This window comes from Pipistrellus kuhlii, unplaced genomic scaffold, assembly GCF_014108245.1.
Source record: "Pipistrellus kuhlii isolate mPipKuh1 unplaced genomic scaffold, mPipKuh1.p scaffold_m20_p_2, whole genome shotgun sequence".
Classification (NCBI taxonomy): Eukaryota; Metazoa; Chordata; class Mammalia; order Chiroptera; family Vespertilionidae; genus Pipistrellus; species Pipistrellus kuhlii.
In genome coordinates, this window is record NW_023425515.1 from 170,665,531 (window position 1) to 170,687,528 (window position 21,998).

The window sequence follows — 21,998 nt, forward strand, 5'->3', positions numbered from 1 at the left end:
TATTGTGGTAAGTTCTTAACTTATGCCTCAGTTTCCTCGTCTGTAGAATGATAATATTGTGTAATATTAGATTTTCCTAACATTGCAATAAAACTGAATTAATATAAATTACTATAATGCTGGCACATAAATAAATATTCAACAGAATACCATGTAAAATAACTGAGGATAGCCCTAACTGGTTTGTCTTAGTGGATAGAGCGTAGGCCTGCCGACTGAAAGGTCCTGAGATCGATTCGTTAACAGCATGTACCTTGGTTGTGGGCACATTTCCGGTGGGAGGTGTGCAGGAGGCAGGTGATTAATGTTTCTCTCTCATTGATGTTTCTAACTCTCTAACCCTCTCCCTTCCTCTATAAAAAAAAAAACACAAAAAAAACAAAAAAATCAATATATTTAAAAAACACTGAGGATAAATTCTACTGTTCAAATCAGTAATTAATCTGCTAGACAATTTTTTTCCAATGTTGGGGGCACCATTCAAAATGCTGGAAACACAAAGAAATATTGCCATAAATTTACAGAACCCTTAATACATCGTAAGCACTATTCTAAATAAGCTCTTTGAATACATTAGCCTCAGTTTATAAATGAAGAAACCAAGGCTCAGAAGGTTAGTTGCCCAACGGCACTAGCTGGGAAGCAGAGGAGCAAAGGTATGTACACATAATACCTGGATGAGGCAAAAGTAGGTTTACAGTTGTTCATACAGAGAATAGCTCAATAATTAATACAAGATGAACTGTATGTTGCATACTCACAACTTTTGCCCCACCCTGAATATCTGTAAGGCTTAACTCAAAAAACATGAGTTATATATGGCAATTCAATTCATTTTTGGAAATATTTACTTCCTAAAATATCTAACTTATTTCCTATTTGCACAGAAGTTTATAATTTGTGTTGATTTGATTCTGGAATTGTTCTATTACTCCAAATCCCAGAAAAATGTATCATTACATCTTCAAGAAGCTGGAAATGCAATTATATTTTCTTCATTTATAATTATTATGCTAATTTGCAAACAAACATGCCTTATAATTATTATGTTAATTTGCAAAAAATATAGAACACTGTTTTAGGAAAAGCAGATGTAGGGTGATTGAGGTGACAGCAAAGAAACAATCTTCCTTTCCTCCAATGGCCTATCACATCAAATTACTATATTCCATTAAGAAAGGAGGTCAATCTTCAGAAACAGTTAAGATATATCCAACTTCAAAACTGTATTAAATCCCAATATTTCTAATTTTTCCTTATTTAAAAGGAGTTGCCTGAGAGTTATGTCCCTCATTTCTTCTCTCCAACACAATAGCATAAAAAGCATAAGTTACTCACTTCAGTCTGTACAACTCTAATGAGGCAAAATAAATGCTGCTGTGTCTTAGCTATGACTCCAAACTGACGACAGCGCTCCAAGAAAGTATCTAGAGAAGGGTCAATTCTTCTTTGTAGTTTACTCCAAAAGAGAGTCAATTCCCTATAAAACAAAAAGTTAAGGTAAAACACTTAAAGCAACTGGTATTTGCTATAAACCTCTCCACCCCATTTTTTGGGATGTCATGATGTACCCAGCCAGCATATAACTATGAACCAGGAGTTCAAGGTTCAGTTCCCCAACAGGGCACATGCCCAGGCTGCAGGCTCGATCCCCAGGGTGTTCACAAGGCAGCTGATCAATGATTCTTTCTCATCATTGATATTTATCTCTCATTCCCTCTTCCTTCCTCTCTAAAATCAATAAAAGTTTGTTTTTTAAAAAAATAATCAACCAATGAATGCCTAAATAAGTGGAACAACAAATTTCTTTCTCTAGCCAAAAATGTGTTTAAAATTAAGTGACTGCTTTTATTATCATACCCAACTTCACTGTCATATTTTTACAAATATCTCTTGTCAAAAATATCACTTAATCTCAAATTTTAGATTATATTTCTCTTTGAATTGCTTTGACGGAGCTTACTTTTAACAAAATGTGAAATGATTTTAAGATTTTCTTTTCTCATTATAGCTCCTTGGGAGGCCAATAAGAGGGAAATCCCTATTAATCCTTTCCTGCTCCAGGGAACAGCACTAATCCTAGAGCTACTAACATCCTTAGAAGGGCTAATGGTATCAGAGTAAAGAGAAGAAAGAAAAAGTATGGGTCACTATAAAAGGGAAGCTGTATCAGGGTTATTAAAAGAACTGTGTTGGCTGTAGTTATAAAAATAGTTTATAATATATCCCAAATGTAATTTAATGTATTCTTTGCACTGAAAACCTAACTATAACTAGCAGATAGTTTTTCATTAGAGGCAGAGGTTAACTGTGTCAAGAAAAATAAGAGTTTGTTCTTCAGGTGAATATATGTTTTACTGAAGGTAAAAATCTCTAATCTTTAACGCAAAAAAAACAACCACCTCTATTTGATTTAGTAATCAAAAACCTCACTGCTTTGCCCTGGCCAGTATGACTCAGTGATCAGAGATGGACAAAGGTTTGATTCCCAGTCAAGGCCACGTACCTGGGTTGCAGGAGGCAATGATGTCTCTCTCTCACATCAATGTCCGTCTACCTCCTCCATTCCCCCCCCTACCTTCCATTCTAAAAATCAATGGGGAAAAAGCTTTGGGTAGGGATTAACAACAACAAAAACAATTATAACAACAAAAAACCTCACTGCTACTTAATCATTTTTTAGATATCATCCACAATGATTATTACAAAATATATTTTAAGCCCCTATCCCAAATAACTTTGGCATAGGGACTTGGTGGTCAAGACTGCCATTTGAATTAGTAAAAAAAAATCCGAGACCTTGGGCAATCAATCACAAAACTTCTCTCTCTAATCTCTCTAATCTTCCACTGCCTATCTCATCTATGAAATGATTATTATGAGTGGGTGAAATAATTTACAGTACACAAGTAATATTTTTATACAAAATAGTAAACAAAAAGAAATATAGTTATAGACAACACGCTAATAACATAAAACTATGCAAATATACACAGATACTCCAGAGGGAGATGAAGGCTAAAGTGTACAAAGAGTTTATTAGGTTTTTCTATAAACAAAATGCTCATTTCAACTTCAGGGCATCTTTAGTTTCTAAAATACTCAAGGCTCCTCTAATTAAGGTAATGCACAAATCCAATCTATTCTTTGAGTTAAAGCTCAAATACTTTTCTTAAACACTGGTGTACAGTGAAAATCTTTTTCTAATCTCCTATAACATTATCCATACCACTAATCTGATTTGTTATTGACAGACTTGCATTTTAGAGGTTTCATATATATCAGGTTTGTCTTCTGACCTAAATGGACTCAATACAGTCAGAATGAAAGAACCATGGGTGACACCTACTGTTTTCTTTTTAACAACTAAGTTCTCAGTAGGCAAACAAGATATAAAATGGAATTAAAACCAAAATATTGCAATTCTGCAATATAGTACCAAAGTTGGGAAAGAAATTACTATTCAAATGGATTACCTTCTCCAGTGCAAGTCTGACCTAAAAACCTAGATAATGAGTAGGTTTCCACATAAAAGGAGGAAAGTGACTACAGAAGATATAAAGAATGTAAAGGAAAACAACCTAACACCAATATGTTTCATAGTGCCATAGTTTTATCTTCAAAGAAAAAGGCACATATTAGAGTTAACAAACAACCCTCTAATGGATGACAAAGATAAGCTCAAATTTTTACCCTTTAATTTTGGACTCTTTCAGAAAAGATTAAATCAATGATATCATTAATTAAATGGGTTAGCTTATAAACAAAATTTTATTTACAAGTGATCATTTAATTTGTTTAGACTTTAAATTTGAAACAAACCAATGTTTTATATAAACCCTAAATGCTATACTATGCACTAACAAATAAAGGGAATAAAAAGTAAATATACTTACCAAGAACAATATACATTTGCAGTTTGGAGCTGCTGGGTAAGGTAAGTCGTACAAAGAACAAATGCTGTGTTATCCTGACCCTCTGATTCCAGATTACATATGATGTCTAGTATTTCCTTGCAGTCGACCTTTGAAATCTATAAAAAATGAGATGAGTAAGTAAAAAAAGAAAATGGTGACTTTCCTGTACACTTTGTTGTATAATGTAAAGCTTCCATTTTGATAATTGGTGAGGCAAGAATTAAATAAAATTTTCTTCTATGACCTAATGGCTGAATTTTATAGAATGAAGTATTTTATATAAGAAAATATTAAACAGAGAATAGGTACTATAAGAAGGTCCACTGCAGTCCCAACATGATAAGAACATTTTAGTACAATTAAAAAAAAATTACTCATGAACACTGCTACTATCTAAATGAGTCAAATTATGTATAATAGACTAACTTCAGGTTATTTTCAGATGAAGTACCATCATTTTCCCCATTTTGTATCTTGTTTTCAATCTTATTCAATCTTAGTCACTCCAGGCCGGACCCGAAGAAGCTGGGCCCAGAGCAGCCGGGTTAGGAGCAGCCAGGTCCAGAACAGCAGTAGCCAAGCCCGGAGCATCCAGGCTGGAAGCGGCCAGACTCGGAGTGGCCGGGCCCGGGGCAGCCGGGCCCAGAGCAGCCGGGTCTGGTGCGGCCAGGCCCGGAGCAGCAGCTGCCAGGCTGGGAGCGGCCAGGCCCGGAGCAGTGGCTGCCAGGCTGGGAGCGGCCAGGCCCGGAGCAGCCGGATCTGGTGCGGCCAGGCCCGGAGCAGCGGCTGCCAGGCTGGAAGCGGCCAGGCCCGGAGCAGCCGGGTCTGGTGCGGCCAGGCCCGGAGCAGCCGGATCTGGTGCGGCCAGGCCCGGAGCAGCGGCTGCCAGGCTGGGAGCGGCCAGGCCCGGAGCAGCTGGATCTGGTGCGGCCAGGCCCGGAGCAGCGGCTGCCAGGCTGGGAGCGGCCAGGCCTGGAGCAGCCGGGTCTTGTGCGGCCAGGCCCGGAGCAGCGGCTGCCAGGATGGGAGCAGACAGGCCCGGAGCAGCTGGGCCCAGAGCAGCCGGGTCGGGTGCGGCCAGGCCCGGAGCAGCAGCAGCCAGGTCCAGAGCAACTAGGTCGGGAGCGGCGATGACCAGACCCGGAGCAGCTGGTTGTGGAACGAACCAGAGCAACAGAGGCCAGGCCTGGAGCAGCCAGGCCCGGAACAGCTCGCTCCTCGCCTGCCCCTGCCCCACGGCTGCCTCTCAGACATGGCTGGAAACTTTTGTGGGAACTTGAGGGTCTGCTGAATCAAGTGATGAAGGCTTAGATCTGGATGTGCTGAGTTAGTATAGGGCTGGGGTGTTGATCTGTGAGTGCCTTGGGTGGGGCCTGGATGAGGCTGGTTGACCTATTTGGAAATGTCTTTTGTGTGAAATGTATCATTGGGCATGTGGTGGTATTATTGATATGAGAAAATGCTAAGTAACTGATTTATTATCTGAAAAGGGATTTACTATCAGGGAAAGGGAGGGAGGAAGAGACTGAACATAAACTGCACCTATAAATGAGGACAATGGGGGACAGGGAGGGGGCGGAGGGTGGGGTGGGAACCTGGTGGAGGGGGGAAGAAATGAGGAACCTTTGTAACAATATGAACAATCAAGATTGATTAAAAAAAAAGAAAAAGAAAAAGAAAGAAAAAAATCTTAGTCACTCCAATTAGATAGAAAAATAAAGGGCTTACCCTTGCTGCCAGTAGGGCTAGAGGAAGACAACTATGAAACTGTTTTAAATATAAATGCTATATTAACATTATCATTTTTCATATAAATAAGGAAAAAATATTGTGGGTGAGTTTTTCAAACTGAAACACTTATATATCCTTTTCATTTGCACTATTTATGGGAATCTTAAAAAACAAACAAACAAGAACCACCTCTGGGCAAATCAGTAAAATTTTCTAGGGCTTTTTAAATATATTGACTAGTGGCCCAGTGCACGAAATTTGTATTTGGGGGAGGGGGCTGTCCCTCAGCCCAGCCTGCACCCTCCCCAATGTGGGACCCCTTGGGGGATGGTCCGACTGCCGGTTTAGGCCAAATCCATCTCACAATCCAGGACCGCTGGCTCCTAACTGCTGACCTGCCTGGTTGCCCCTAACCACTCTGCATGCCGGCCTTCTCGCCCCCAATTGCCCTCCCCTCCTGGCCTAATCACCCCTAATCACCCCTGCCTCAGCCCCACTTTGTCTGGAAGGTCTCCTGGTTTAATTAGCATATTACCCTTTTATTAGTATAGAAAAATAGGAGAATAAAACCTCTAAAGGTCCTTTCTCTCTACTTTATTATGTCTTTGTCTTAATAAGCAGAATACAAAGAACATAATCTATTTCATGACTGTTTCAGTATTATAAATGGTTGGGGTGTGTGCAAGAGGCAACCAATCAATGTGTTTCTCTCACATCTATGTTTCTCTGTCTTTCCTCTCTTTTCCACTCTGGAAAAAAAAAAATCAATGGAAAAATATCCTCAGGTGAGGATTAACAAAAGAAAAAGAAAGAGAGAGAGAGAGAGAGAGAGAGAGAGAGAGAGAGAGAGGGAGAGAGAGGGGGAGAGAGGGGGGGGGGGGGGAATAGGGAGGGAAAAGGGAGGGGGGGGAGGGAGTTTTAATGAAAGAATTATCCATGGGCTGCTTCCTGCATACACTCCCTACTGGGAAATGATCCTGCAACCTGGGCATGTGCCCTGACCTGGAATCAAACCAGGATCTCCTGTTTCATAGGTTGATGCCCAACCACTAAGCAACACCTGCTGGGCAATTTTTGTTGTTTTTCTTCTTAAATGATTCCTATCCCTAGGGTTTATGAATATTTTAAATAATATATTGTGGCGACTTTGGAAATTTGATTCCCCCATCTCTTTAGGGTTTGTTATTGTTACAATTTATTTAGTGACTTTTCTGGAATAATTCTGTTAAAGTCTATATACTCTGTCATGTGTGGCCACTATAAGTCTTTGCTCAGTTTGCTTAATGGTCAGCGACATATTCAACATATTCAGATTTGTTTAAATGCCTTGAACAAGTAGGTCTCTCTGCTTTTGACAAGCATCTCTGTGTGTGTGTTAGGGCAGTGGTCGGCAAATTGCGGCTCTCGAGTCACATGCGGCTCTTTGGCACCGTGAGTGTGGCTCTTCCATAAAATATCACAGCCTGGGCAAGTCTATTTTGAAGAAGTGGCGTTAGAAAAAGTTTAAATTTAAAAAATTGGCTCTCAAAAGAAATTTCAATCATCGTACTGTTGATATTTGGCTCTGTTGACTAATGAGTTTGCCGATCACTGTGTTAGGGCATACTTCCAACATATCAGTAGTTTACAACTCCGCTTTGCCCTTAGTTTCCTAGTCGTACAAAGGCCCCAAGTTAAGCAAGAAGTGAGAATTTAGTGCCTTCTCGGGTCATTCCTTAGTAGACACATAGTCCTGTACATGCATGTTATTTTACAGAATCCTAAGAATATATCAGAGGTTTTCAAAGTCCCCTATCCCAGTTTTTCTTCTTAAATTTTTGACCAATCTCTTGTTAACCTGACTAGTTAGTAATGCCTCCTCAGGCAACTGTCACGTTAATAAGTTATCACTAATTTTTTTTGACACACATTCTGAAGACAGAGGTTTTGGCAGAGTAAACTCTTTTTTAAAAAACAACAACAACAACAAAAACCCCCTATTTTTATTGATTTCAGAGAAGAAGGGAGAGGGAGAGAGAGAGAGAGAAACATCAATGACAAGAGAGAATAATCAATCAGCTGCCTCCTGCACACCCCCCACTGGGAACTGAGCCTGAAACTCGGGCGTGTGCCCTTGACCAGAATCAAACCCGGGACCCTTCATTCTGCAGGCTGACGCTCCGTCCACTGAGCCAAATCAGCCAGGACTAGAGTAAACTCTTGAGTCAAATAAAGACAAGTCCTGAGAATGGAGCTTTTGAGAAAACTGCCAGATATGTCAAAGAACGACAAGTCACTGGGGATGGGCTTTTGCAGAGTTCCAAGGCCATTCTGCTGCTTTCTTAAGTGGCTGCTAGACTGCTGGTTTTTACAGCTACTGGAGTTTCAAGGCTGCTGTCAAGGTTACTGCAAAATTGGTAGGGGACAGGTGGGAAGCAGAGGAAGTTAAAATGCCACTAAGTTTGCTGTTTTTACTGAAATTCATCTGTTTTTCTTAATTAAAACCTCCTAAGATTGTGGTAAGCCATTATGTAATTTCCAGAGTTCTGAAAAAGTAAATCTCATCCACTCTTTGATTTCAAATGCTGATGACTTGGAACTCTTCATTTCTAGCTCAGACCTCTCCCCTAAATCTCACATTGTGTGACTGCTCGCTGTTGCTCTTCTTCTTCGTGTTATTTATCTTTGTATCCCCAGTGCCAAGTAAAATCGTCCAATGACTATATGTTAAGTGGTTGAAAGGCGTGTCTATTATTTCTTACAATAACAAGTGAGTCTAAAATTATGTCAAAATAAAATGTCTAATTTTAAAGTTTTAAGAAAGATTACCTTATGTATTGTAAAAAATGAACTGGGGAAAGAATAGATGCAATTATTAGACTTTCATGATAATCGGCTAACTAAAATCATAAGAGAAGGTGGGTAAAGTATGTTTTTCTTCCTCCGTTATTTTCATGCTTTGGCTACCAAGGTAAACTAGTATTCTGGCCAGTGACATAACTGAAATATTTTCAATCTAAAACACTGGTTTTCAATCTAGAATTTTCCTGCTTCATTCTGACATATAATACAAAGAATTTGTTTATAATATATTTTAAAAACTGAAACTAGTAAATGTCTTTCAAAATGGAATTGAAGTGGATTTAATTATCCATATAAAAGATTCCTGTCACATGCACTCTTAAAGTAGGAGAAAGGTAGGAGTTATAGTTAACAAGCCTATATTTCATGTAAACCTAGGCCTATCTTTGGGAGAGTTAAAGTCATAGATATCACTTGGAAAAAGGATTCTAAACAACTGGCTCCTTTTAAACTGTAGCAATACCACAGCCCATCACTACACTGAGCGGGTACCATGTAGGTTTCTACCTCCCCTCCCCCTTTTTTTTGGCTGTTAGCTGCCCTCTCAGCTGGAGCCCTGCTTGGCTTTGGAGAGGAGCAGCAAGGCTGAGGGTCAAATGTTGGGACTCATATAATTCATAGAGACTCACAGGACTGGGGATACCTCCAGAGACAGAGACTAGGAGACAGAATAGGAGCTGGATGACCTGAAGGAACAGACTGAGGTCTGGGGGTGGTATTTGCTTGAAGACTGGAAGATGGAGGGAGAGGTTGAGGGAGGGTGTTTGCTTGGATGACTGGAAGATGGAGGGATAAGGACAAAGATTACTGCTGGGAGGAAGACAGATCTGGGGGTAATGTGTCAAGAGGACTGCAATTGGGGGTGAGGGGACTCATAAATGCAGGAAGGAAGCCAGGGTACATAAGAACAGGAAAGGGCTTGGGGAATTAATTAAGCTCAGCTCCGATCCCCGTGCCTTTCAGGCGCTCTGGAAGATGGTAGTCTCCAGAGTGGGGCACGGAGGAAAGCTGGGCAGGGCCCAAGGCGTAGGCTGGCTAGAGGAGATAATGTGAGCCAAGCCAGTGGGTGATCCACATCAAAAGCAGCACAGAGGAATGCAGTTGATGGGGGTGGGGTGGAGGCCATCCACAAGGGCACATACAAGTTTTTGAAGCAATAAATGGCCATTGATTCTTCTAGTTAAATCCAATGACTGTGTGTATCTAAGAGAAACTTTAAACGGCTTACTGAATTTTTAAAAATGATGTCTACTCTCCAAAATGACTGCACCAGTGTAATCATGTATCAACCAAAATACCCAAATGTAACCCATGAAAGTTAGACTAAATGTGAGATCCAGAGACATACTAAGTCATGGGAAGATGCTTCTTCAAAGCAATTAAAAAACACACACACATATCTCTGATCTAGCCAGTGTGGCTCAGTGATTGAGAGTCAACCTATGAACCAGGGGGCCATGGTTCAATTCCCAGTTAGGCACATGCCTGGAGCTCAATCCCCATAGGGGGTGTGCAGGAGGCAGGCACTCCATGTTTCTCTCTCATCATTTCTCTCTCCCTCTTCCTTCCTCTCTGAAATCAATAAAAATATGTATATTTTAAAAACACCTCTGCTTTAAAAGATAAAATATTTAAATAGACAAATTCTCAATTTCTTCAGAATGGTTTTTTACCTTTAGTGTATTTTTTACTACATCTCATTCCCTATGTGATCATAATGATAAAGTAAAATTTATTGGATTTTAATTTTACATTTAATTATACACTGTTATTATTCCTTGATCTGGATCCATCTTAATCTTCTTTCTTATTTAAAATACACCTAGAGAGGAGAAACCAAGATGGCGGCATAGGGTAGACACCCGAATGCAGCCTACCACAACAAATTTGAATTTAGAACTGGAAAACAGGGGAGGCATTGCCCTGAAGCGCCAGACAGCTAGCTGAGAGGAGGCTCTGCCATCTGGGAAGGAAAGAGAAGGCACGCTGAACCTCAGGAACTGTGAAGGTACGGAGAACTGTGTGCGCAAAAAGGCGCTGGCTTACTCCGGGCGTGGAGAGGACGGACAGCTAATGCTTGGCTGGCTTTCTTGTTCGAGAGGAAAACAGAATCACGCTATTGCTCTGATAGACGGCCCCAGACAGGGAGAGGCCAGACTGTCAGGCAGTGGGCAGAGATCTCTCGGAGGTGTGTGAAGCCAGCGGTCATTACTGCGGGACTTGGGGAGGAGCCGAAGGAAAAACAAAGTTTGTCGGCAATCCGAGACTTCTGAGCACAGAAGCTCTCCCAGAGGCTGGCTTTCTCTAAGGAGGGCTTCCCGGAATCCAAAGCTTGTCTGCGTCTTTACCAAAGGGGTGTGCGCGCCTGCAACCATTCTTCCGAAACTCTCCGAATACAGAACTTTTCTAAGGCGAGACTGACAGTGAACCAAAGATTGTCTGTGCCACCCCAAGACCCCGCCCTAACCAAGCGGAGTACAGAAGCCCTCCTAGCTGAGATATTGATGATCCTCTCAGCCAATTGGCTTGGAGATCAACGCATCCCAGTGATACCAACAATAAGCAAGGCTTAACAAGACTGCACACACAGCCCACAAAGGGCTACACCAAGACTGTCCACTGCAGGTAACTGGGAAGGCTGTGCTACTGGGCTCTACCAGAACACCTAGCACACAAAGCTATTCCATCAAATCAGGGAAACAACTAAAATGCAGACAAGAGGAAGAAAGCAAAGGAAGAAGATGGAAGAAAAGAAAAGATTGGACATTGAGTTCAAAACTACAGTTATACGGTTATTCAACAATATCCTAAAAAAAGCCAATAAAATAAATGAGACCTATGAGGATATGAAAAGGGAGCAACTAGAAATAATAAGGGATCAATTAGAAATGAAGAAAATATTGTCTGAAATTAAAAATATTATACAAAGTCCTAAAAACACACTGGCAGATTGCAAGAATCAAGACAAAGATTTAGAACACAAAGAGCCAGAGGACACTCCTCTGCAGAAGCAAGAAGATAAGAGAATCCAGAGAGTTGAAGATAGTGTAAGAAACCTCTGGGACAATTTCAAGCGAACCAACATCAGAATTATGGGGATTCCAGAAGAGAGAAAGCAAGATACCAAAAGAATACTGGAAGAAATAGTGACAGAAAACTTACCCCACCTGGGGAAAGAAATAGACTTACAAGTCCAGGAAGTGCACAGAACCCCAAAGAAAAGGAATTCAAGGAGGACCACACCAAGACACATCATAATTAAAATTCCAAGAGCAAAAGACAAACAGAGAATATTAAAAGCAGCAAGAGAAAAGCAGGTAGTTACCTATAAAGGAGCACCTATACAATTGTCAGCTGATTTCTCAACAGAAACCATGCAGGCCAGACGGGAATGGCAAGAAATATTCAAGGTGATGAATAGCAAGAACTTACAGCCAAAAATACTCTACCCAGCAAAGCTATCACTCAGAATCGAAGGCCAGATAAAGAGCTTCACAAATAAAAAAAAGCTAAAAGAGTTCATCACCGCCAAACAAGAATTATATGAATTGCTGAAGGGGGTTGTTTAGGAAGAGGAAGAAGGTAAAGATAAAAATTATGAACAACAAATATGTAACTATCAACAAGTGAATCTAAAAACCAAGGGAATTAAAAAATCTGATGAACAATATTAACTGCTGAATATAATAGAATCAGAGATACGGAAGGGGAGTGGACTGATGATTCTTGGGGAAAAGGGGAGAGGAGGATGTGGGAAGAGACAACAAAAACTGTGCACCTATGGATGAGGACAATGGGGGATAGGGAAAGGACAGAGGGTGGGATGGGAACCTGGTGGAGGGGAGCAATTGAGGGGGTAAGAGGAACGCATTTGTAATAATCTGAACAATAAAGATTTATCTAAAAAAATAATAATAAAAAATAAAATAAAATACACCTAGAAACAAACAAACAAAAAAATACACCTAGAATTTCTATGTTCGTGTTTACTTTTACTTCTCCCAAACTGAATTCCCAATGGATCCTGTTTAAATGTATTTGCTCTGTTTATCATTTATACCTAGTGACTGTGTCAATTCCCAACAGTATTAGACTGGTGAGTAAATTAGGCCCTGTTTATCTATTCCTTTTTCCCATCAAGAGAAGAAAGAAGCCTTTGCTACTGGGCTATTAACCACATTAAACACTTAAGATACAGTTCATTCAGGGACCAGGACTGAAATGGTCATCTACCCTAACTGTGTCAAGAACTTTGCGGACAGATTTCTTGGTTCTTCATAATAGATGTGCTTCATGTTTAAAACATGATTATCCTTTACATTGTATATAGAAAACTTAAACTTTGCAAGGATTTTTTTCAATAGTGAAAAAAAAAAACACAAAAAAACAAAACGGAAACATCCACTTGGGACACTGGGCCATGGCCAAGTCTGTGATCTTCATTAAAATCTTTTCATATATAGCCGAAACCGGTTTGGCTCAGTGGATAGGGAGCGTCGGCCTGCGGATTGAAAGGATCTGGGTTCGATTCCGGTCAAGGGCATGTACCTTGGTTGCAGGCACATCCCCAGTAGGGGGTGTGCAAAAGGCAGCTGATCAATGATTCTCTCTCATCGATGTTTCTAACTCTCTATCCCTCTGTCATCCTCTCTATAAAAAAAATCAATAAAAATACATTAAAAAAATCTTTTCATATGTAAAATGTCATCGTGTTCAATTCTAAATGGCAGTATTTGCAAACTAGAACTTGAGAATTCCTGGAGTTCTGAATTTGGGGTTCTGAATTTTGGCTTTCAAGCTGACACTATCAATTCTTAATTGTATGTGTCTTCCCCAGCAGGTTTCCCATTACACACATCTATTACTATGATCCCCACAGGTGCCAAATATAAGTACTTGTATTCCCACCTGTTGCTCAAGTTAATTTGACTCTTCTGAACTCAGCTGAAGTAGATGGCAAAATATGTGTATAACTCTTCTAACTTAGAACATATGCTAATTTTAAAGTAATGACACTAGTGATTCATTAGTATTTTTGCAAAGCAATTTTTATTTTTTTAAAATTTTATTTTTAAAATATATTTTATTGATTTTTGTACAGAGAGGAAGGGAGAGAGATAAAGTTAGAAACGTCAATGAGAGAGAGTCATTGATCAGCTGCCTCTTGCACACCCCCTACTGGGGATATGCCCGCAACCAAGGTACATGCCCTTGACCAGAATCGAACCCGGGGCCCTTCAGTCCCCAAGCCGACGCTCTATCCATTGAGCCAAACCGGTCCCAGCTGCAAAGCAATTTTTAAATATTCTTTTTGCCCTAGATCACATGTGTCAAACACAAGGCCCGCGGGCCAAATCCGTCCCGCCAGGCCTTGCAATGTGGCCCACACCGCGCTGTCATCACTGCACTCCGCTGCGTTTCCATCACAATGACAGTTTATGACTGTTCAGTAAACCATTCGGCCCGCGATTTAGGCTGGATTTTAGATTTTGGCCCCTTCTCTGATTGAGTTCGACACCCCTACCCTAGATGAAGGGAGGGGGAGGGGGAGAAAGAGGAGAGGAGAGGAGAGGAGAGGAGAGGAGAGGAGAGAGATGTGAGGGTGTAATATCAATCAGCTGCTTCCTGCATGACCCTAGCAGGTATGAAGCCTGCACCTGAGCATGTACCAGCCAGAGCTGTTCTGCTACTTTTGAGGAGAATAAAATGTAGGGAGCAACAATGAAAGCAAGTCCATCAATTTGGAGGCTTCTGACTTCATCTTTTTATCCCTAATGCCTAAGATAGCACTTGGTATACAAACCCTTAGATATTTAACACCTAGGCCAATATTTATTGTCACATCTTTATTATTATTTTTAAAAATATTTTTATTGACTTCAAAGAAGAAGGGAGCGGGAGAGATAGAAATATCAATGATGAGAGAGAATCACCGACTGGCTGCCTCCCGCAAGCTCCACACTGGGGACTGAGCCCACAACCCAGGCATGTGCCCTTGGCTGGAATCGAAACCGGAACCCTTCAGTCTGAAGGTCGATGCTCTATCCGCTGAGCCAAATTGGCTAGGGCATCACTTATATCTTTAATATACTCAGGTATGAATCTCAACATAATCACTTTAAGCTCTGTGACCAAAGTACATATTATTTCATCTAAGCCTCAGCTTCCTCACCAATAAAATGGAGCTAACAGTTATTGTGAGGATTAAATGAGACAATGTATATAAAGCACTTAGCCTAATGCCTAATACATAGTAAGAACTCAAAAAAATGGTGGCTGGTCATTCACTACCCAGTTCCCCACCTTTAACATCGAGAATATAGTTGGAAGACAACAGACTTCATTCCAAAAGAATCAGAAAAAAGAAATAAAGCTCCTAATATAAGGAATATTGGGAGCTTAGTTATGGACATTTTGAGATGCTATTAGCCATATAAGCAGATATAACTAGGCAGCTGGATTTATAAATCTGAAGTTCAGAGGAGAAAAATGGTTTGGAAATTAAAACATTTGGGATTTAAATCATAATTGGTACTTACCATCATGAGTCTAGATGAGATAAACAAAAGAATAAGTATAGATAGAAAAGAGAGAATACTCAAAAACAGAGTCCTAGAGTAGAACTAAGAAAGAGGAACTAATCTGATTGGTTTGATTCTGGACATAAAACCAAGAGAGTGTGGTAAACCAGAATCAAGTGGAAAAACTGTTAAAAGTTTAAAAGACAAAGTTAAGAAGTTAGATTGAACAAGATGAAAACTGAAAATGCTTCATTGTACTTAGTGATGTGGTAAACTGGCAGGGGTGAACACCATATTAGAAAGTGTTCAAGGATAAAAATGTTAAACAGTAAATTTAGACAATTCATTAAATAAATTACCCCAAAAGGCCAGGAGAGAAATGGGGGGTAGCTAGAAAAGGAAGTGTAAGCTTAAAATTTCTTTTTTAAAGATAGAAAAATTAACAACATAAATCCTGGTGAGATAGATATAGCCGAGGTTGAAATTGATGATTTGATGGAGAAAAGAACCGCTGCTGGAACTGCTGTTGGAGAAGAGCAGACGGGATCTGATGTAAAGGGGAATGACCTAAGCTAGAAGAACAGATATGTCCTTAGTGACAAAGAGAAGCTGTAAATGCATAGATGCAGGCAGGTGAATAGATGTCATGGAAAGAGCTTTTGGAAATTCTCTTATAACTGCCTCCATTTCCTCAGAGAAATAGAGAGTTCATAAATAGAGTTCACAAATTATAGTATAGGTTGTTGAAGAGGAAGAAAAATATGAAATAGTAATCTAAGACAGTGGAAGAATAAAGAAATACAGTGATTTAAAGTAAAACTTAGGGAGAAACCAAGATGGCGGCATAGGGTAGACACCCGAATGTAGCCTACCACAACAAATTTGAATTTAGAACTGGAAAACAGGGGAGGCATTGCCCTGAAGCACCAGACGGCTAGCTGAGAGGAGGCTCTGCCATCTGGGAAGGAGAAAAAAGGCATGCTGAACCTCAGGAACTGTGAAGGTACAGAGAACTGTGGGTGCGAAAAGGCGCTGGCTTACTCCTGGCATGGGGAGAGGAAGGGCCGGACCGAGATTGCCGCTGGCTTACTACTGGCACGCAGAGAGGGCGGACAGCTAACGCGCGGCTGGCTTTCTTGTTCGAGAGGAAAACAGAATCACCCTATTGCTCTGATAGACAGCCCCAGACAGGGAGAGGCCAGACTGTCAGACAGCGGGGCAGAGATCTCTCCGAGGTGTGTGAAGCCAGAGGCCATTACTGCGGGACTTGGGGAGGAACCGATGGGAAAACAAAGTTTGCCTGCACCAACCTGAGACTCCGTCCCATCCAAGCTGAGCACAGAAGCTCTCCCAGAGGCTGGCTTTCTCTAAGGAGGGCTTCCCGGAATCCAAAGCTTGTCTGCGCCTTTACCAAAGGGGTGCGCGCGCCTGCAACCAATCTTCTGAAACTCACCGGGAACAGGACTTTTCTAAGGCGAGGCTGACAGGGAACCAAAGATTGTCTGCGCCACCCCAAGACCCCGCCCTATCCAAGCGGTGTACAGAAGCCCTCCTAGCTGAGACACTGCTGATCCTCACAGCCAATTGGCTTGGAGATCAATGCTTCCCAGTGATACCAACAATAAGCAAGGCTTAACAACAAGACTGCACACACAGCCCACAAAGGGCTACACCAAGACTGTCCACTGCAGGTAACTGGGAAGGCTGTGCTACTGGGCTCTACCAGAACACCTACCCTGTTTCCCCAAAAATAAGACAGTGTCTTATATTAATTTTTGCTCCCAAAGATGCGCTAGATCTTATTTTCAGGGGATGTCTTATTTTTCCATGAAAAAGAATACGGTACACATTTATTGTTAAAGGAAATTTATTACCTGTATACGGTACGGTAGTACGGTAGTTGTCAACACAATCCAAACAAACTGTGAATCCTATAGTATCAAGAATTTACTCATTTATTCAATGACAATCATGTCATCATCTTCTGGAACATCATCATAATAATCCAAATCCTGAATTTCCTGGTGAATTTCTTGTGACTCCATTTCTTTCAGAATCAGTGGACCAAATCTCTCATGTTTAGCCTAGGGGGGGGCCCCTTATTTTCAGGGGGAAACCTTATATTTTTATTTTCGGAGGATGTCTTATTTTAGGGGAAACACAGTAGCACACAAAACTATTCCATCAAATCAGGGAAACAACTAAAATGCAGACAAGAGGAAGGACATAAAGGAAGGAGATAGAGGAAAAGAAAAGATTGGACATTGAGTTATACGGTTATTCAACAATATCCTAAAAAAGGCCAATAAAATAAATGAGACCTATGAGGATATGAAAAGGGAGCAACTAGAAATATTGTAATAAGGGATCAACTGGAAATGAAGAAAACATTGTCTGAAATTAAAAATATTACACAGAGTCCTAAAAACAGAATGGAAGATTGCAAGAATCAAGACAAAGATTTAGAACACAAAGAGCTAGAGGACACTCCTCTGCAGAAGCAAGAAGATAAGAGAATCCAGAGAGTTGAAGATAGTGTAAGAAACCTCTGGGACAATTTCAAGCAAACCAACATCAGAATTATGAGGATCCCAGAAGAAGAGAGAGAGCAAGATACCGAAAGAATACTGGAAGAAAGTGTGACAGAAAACTTACCCCACCTGGGGAAAGAAATAGACTTACAAGTCCAGGAAGTGCACAGAACCCCAAAGAAAAGGAATTCAAGGAGGACCACACCAAGACACATCATAATTAAAATTCCAAGAGCAAAAGACAAACAGAGAATATTAAAAGCAGCAAGAGAAAAGCAGGTAGTTACCTATAAAGGAGCACCTATACAATTGTCAGCTGATTTCTCAACAGAAACCATGCAGGCCAGATGGGAATGGCAAGAAATATTCAAGGTGATGAATAGCAAGAACTTACAGCCAAAAATACTCTACCCAGCAAAGCTATCACTCAGAATCGAAGGCCAGATAAAGAGCTTCACAAATAAAAAAAAGCTAAAAGAGTTCATCACTGCCAAACCAGAATTATATGAATTGCTGAAGGAGGTTCTTTAGGAAGAGGAAGAAGATAAAGATAAAAATTATGAACAACAAATATGTAACTATCAACAAGTGAATCTAAAAACCAAGGGAATTAAAAAATCTGATGAACAATATTAATTGGAATATAATAAAATCAAAGATATAGAAGGGGAGTGGACTGATGATTCTCGGGGAAAAGGGGAGTGGGGGAGCGGGAAGAGACTGAACAAAAACTGTGCACCTATGGATGAGGACAATGGGGGATGGGGAAAGGACAGAGAGTGGGGTGGGGAAAGGACAGAGAGTGGGGTGGGAAACTGGTGGAGGGGAGCAATTGAGGTGGGGAGGAGGAACACATTTGTAATAATCTGAACAATAAAGATTTATTTAAAAAATAATAATAAAGTAAAACTTAGTTGGCAGATGTTTCTCCACACAAGTTTGGCATCACTGATGCAAATTAAGATAAAGAGCTGGTGGAGCCCCAGCCGCTTTGGCTCAGTGGATAGAGCGTTGGCCCACTCGGACTGAAGAAGGGTCCTAGGTTCAATTCCAGTCAAGGGCATGTACTTGGGTTGCAAGCTTGATCCCCAATAGAAGGGCGTGCAAGAGGCAGCTGATGGATGTTTCTCTCTTATCGATGTTTCCAATTTTCTATCCCTCTCCCTTCTTCTCTATAAAAGTCAATAAAATATTTATTTTTTAAATATATTTTATTGATTTTTTACAGAGAGGAAGGGACAGAAACAGAGAGCCAGAAACACCTACGAGAGAGAGATATTTATCAGCTGCCTCCTGCACATCTCCCACCGGGATGTGCCTGCAACCAATACACACGCCCCTGACCAGAACGGAACCCAGGACCCTCATTCCGCAGACCAAGGCTCCACCCATTGAGCCAAACAGGTTTCGGCTAAAATATTTATTTTTAAAAAAGAGTGTTGACCTGCAGACTGAGGTGTTCTGGGTTTGATTCTGGACAAAGAGCATTTGTCTGGGTTGTAGGCTCAATTCCCAGTGGGGAGTGTGCAGGAGGGAGTCAATAAAAGATTCTCTTTCATCGTTGATGTTTCTCTCTCTCTCCCTCTTCCTTCCTTTCTGAAATCAATTTTAAAATTTTTTTAAAAAGGAGTTGGTGGAAATTCAGGGACTCAGGATACTGGTTAGTCAAATAAGTACAGATAAGGGAGAGACCAGCAGAGGAATTGAAGGTGTATGCAAGAGAATGATAACTGACTGACTATGGAAAAGTGAAGTAAGAGGGAAGTGAGAGCATGTTGAGGATGAGGGAGAGTGACAAGGTGACAGGATAAATTATTGGTCCTGATGAAATCGTTATATCAAGCATGTCAAACTCACGGCCCACATATGGCTCACAATGAATATATAACGAATATTTTTGCAGCCCAAACAATATACTGGTATATAAGGAACATTTTAATAAAAATTTCGTAATTTAATTTTTACAATATCCTGTTATAGTTAATAATGAACGACAACGTTCACTAAAGACTAATATAATCGTGTTGCATTCATTTCCCTTACGCACCTTACATGCAGGCGCACCATGTCTCTCCACTAATACTAGCAGCGAATATTTTAACAGCCGATTGCCACGTCATTAGTCTTGGACTCACTTGTTTGGTGTGCGCAACAGGAAATATTTCGCTTTTAGAGAACAAGAAAAATAGATTTATTTGTTTTATGCTTATTTGTGCAGTCATTAATGTCTGGTAAGTTAATGTTCAAGAAAAAAATACTAATTTTTATTAAAATGTTTTATTATTTTGTTAACGATTGCTCATTTATTTCAGCCCTTTGTATTTAGCATGTCTCTATCCAAATAAACCTACATTTCCATGAAAATTGAAGCCTTTGCTTTTTTTGCAGCCCACATAAACATAAGCCTTGTTTATTTGGCCCATGTTAGACTTTAAGCTTGACATGCTTGCTTTATATTAAAGGGAGTGAGGTGAAAAGAGAAAGGAGAGTTCCATTTGGAAGGTAGAATAGGTACTTATAGTTTAAATTGTCATAAAAGTTTAAGAATTACTACACCATAGATCCAGATCCATGGTGTTCCTTCATTAAATAAGACAGATAGTGTAGATGTAAAATGAGAATCCCTATGTCAGATTTGAATGGCAAGTAAGAGAAGTAAAGACAGATGATGAATTACAGCCTAGGAATTCCTCATTTTTCTCTGTATAACTTATCAAAAACTATTAGAGAAAACTAATTTTAACTTTTCTAAGGAAAATAATGTTTCATGTTTTAAAAAAAAGAATGCAATGTGACTGATAAAATAGTTTTAAAAAAGACTCAATCACTTATTTTCAATGGTATCCCATTTGTCCACTTAATCCTTATTCAAAATGTATTCATGGGTTCTAAAGTCCTACATTTCTCTGCTTATAGTTAATGTATAAAGTAATTTAAACTAAATGTGTCATTCTCTTTAGTTTCTTCTTTGATGTCAGTATTAATAATTCCTGCATTTTCCAAACAGAGAAAAAATTACTTTAAGAAAAAACAGCTTCCACGTTTAAAGATTTCAAAGCAAACACATTACTCAAACACAAACATCTACATATTCTTTAATGACCTACTTTTGAAATCTACCTATGACATAACTTTATATTTAATCTGTTGAACATTTAAATATACAAGTAAAACAGTAATTTTCAAATTAAAAAAAAACACACCAAAATAGTACTTTCCAGTAGTTGGGGAGGGGGAGTCTTGGTTTTTATCCTGTCATGTAGCATTTATCAAATTCTACTAAAATTCATAGTAAATCTGAATGGCAACAGCAGTTATTTGCTTTACTCACCTCCTTAATAGCATCTTCATTAGGGAGACTGGAACATAAGCATGTGATATAGGCTTGCTGAAAAGTTGACACATTTGAAATTTCTTTAGATTCTGCACACAGTTTCGATAAGGCAGTAGCCTGAGGGATGCAGTTAGATTTCAACAAATGTTTTATTCGCATTTGCAGAAAGAAAGGTCCTTCTTCAGCAATCAACTTATTGACTAGAAAAAAGGAAAAATAAAACATTTTTATAATATACCACATGAAATATCAAGGTTATGATGAAAGTTTGATAGCTTTCAATGTTGTTCATTTGTTTTTAATGAATAAAAAAATTCAGTTGATAGAACTAGGAAGTTGAATCTAGTCTCAATACTCATTTAATAGAGCAGAGTAAAATAAAAAGCATTTTGTTAATGCTTCCCACATTACTTAACAGTTTTATTTGGAACACCAAACCTTTTAATAAAGCTACTAACACTTTATCAAAATTAATTATTTGCCCTCTTTCCTCACTTTCTGATAAAGATAATCAGAAATAGTGAAATGAATTATAAGCATAAGTGCAAGAAAAAGAAACAAGTAACCAATGTAATATTAACAACTACAACTTATAATTATGAGGTAACCAAGTTTTTAGCTGAGTGTTTTTATATACCTCTCATTTAATCCTCACACCACCACCAAGGCAAGTATTATCATCCCCAGTTTAAGGTTAGGAAAATTAATATTCAGAGAAATTAGGTAACTTGCCAAAAATTCCAAAGCCAGTGGTGCTCTTTCCTCTAAACCAGGCATTTCTCAAAGTGTGTTCCACCGACCAAAAGACCTGAGAGATAGTCCTAGAAAAAAAAAGGATTCCTTGGTCAAATCTCTGAACAGTCCTACAATAAAGAAAACTGTCCACTTTGATCTAATCCAGTGTTTCCCAAACTGATTTGACCAGAGAACCCTTTTACATATATTATTAGTACAATGTAAATATGTTCCTGGTTCAGTACACACTTTGGAAAATGCTGCTGAGCAATACTGAATATGAAGCATCCGAGTACTGATCTGCACAGTATTCTGACAAGCCCTCAATTTATGAACAGCAGATTCTCTACAAGTGTGTGGCATCATTTTACATTTAAAGAATAGAGGT

The 21,998-nt window shown here is 39.7% G+C and overlaps 1 protein-coding gene across 7 annotated transcripts in view; it reads right to left on the reverse strand.

Moving 5' to 3' along the window:
• RLF (RLF zinc finger) overlaps positions 1-21,998 on the reverse strand; it is a 65,320-nt gene that overhangs the window by 6,068 nt on the left and 37,254 nt on the right. For 4 of the 7 annotated variants that reach the window (XM_036447644.2, XM_045584795.1, XM_036447646.2 and 1 more), the window contains 3 exons: positions 20,873-21,075; positions 3,897-4,033; positions 1,339-1,480 (listed from right to left, as the gene is read on the reverse strand). In XM_036447644.2, coding sequence (XP_036303537.1) covers positions 1,339-1,480; positions 3,897-4,033; positions 20,873-21,075 — 482 coding nt within the window. Of the gene's footprint in view, positions 1-1,338; positions 1,481-3,896; positions 4,034-20,872; positions 21,076-21,607; positions 21,697-21,998 lie in introns of all 7 variants that reach the window. The other 3 variants (XM_036447645.2, XM_045584794.1, XM_036447648.2) reach the window with 1 other exon arrangement.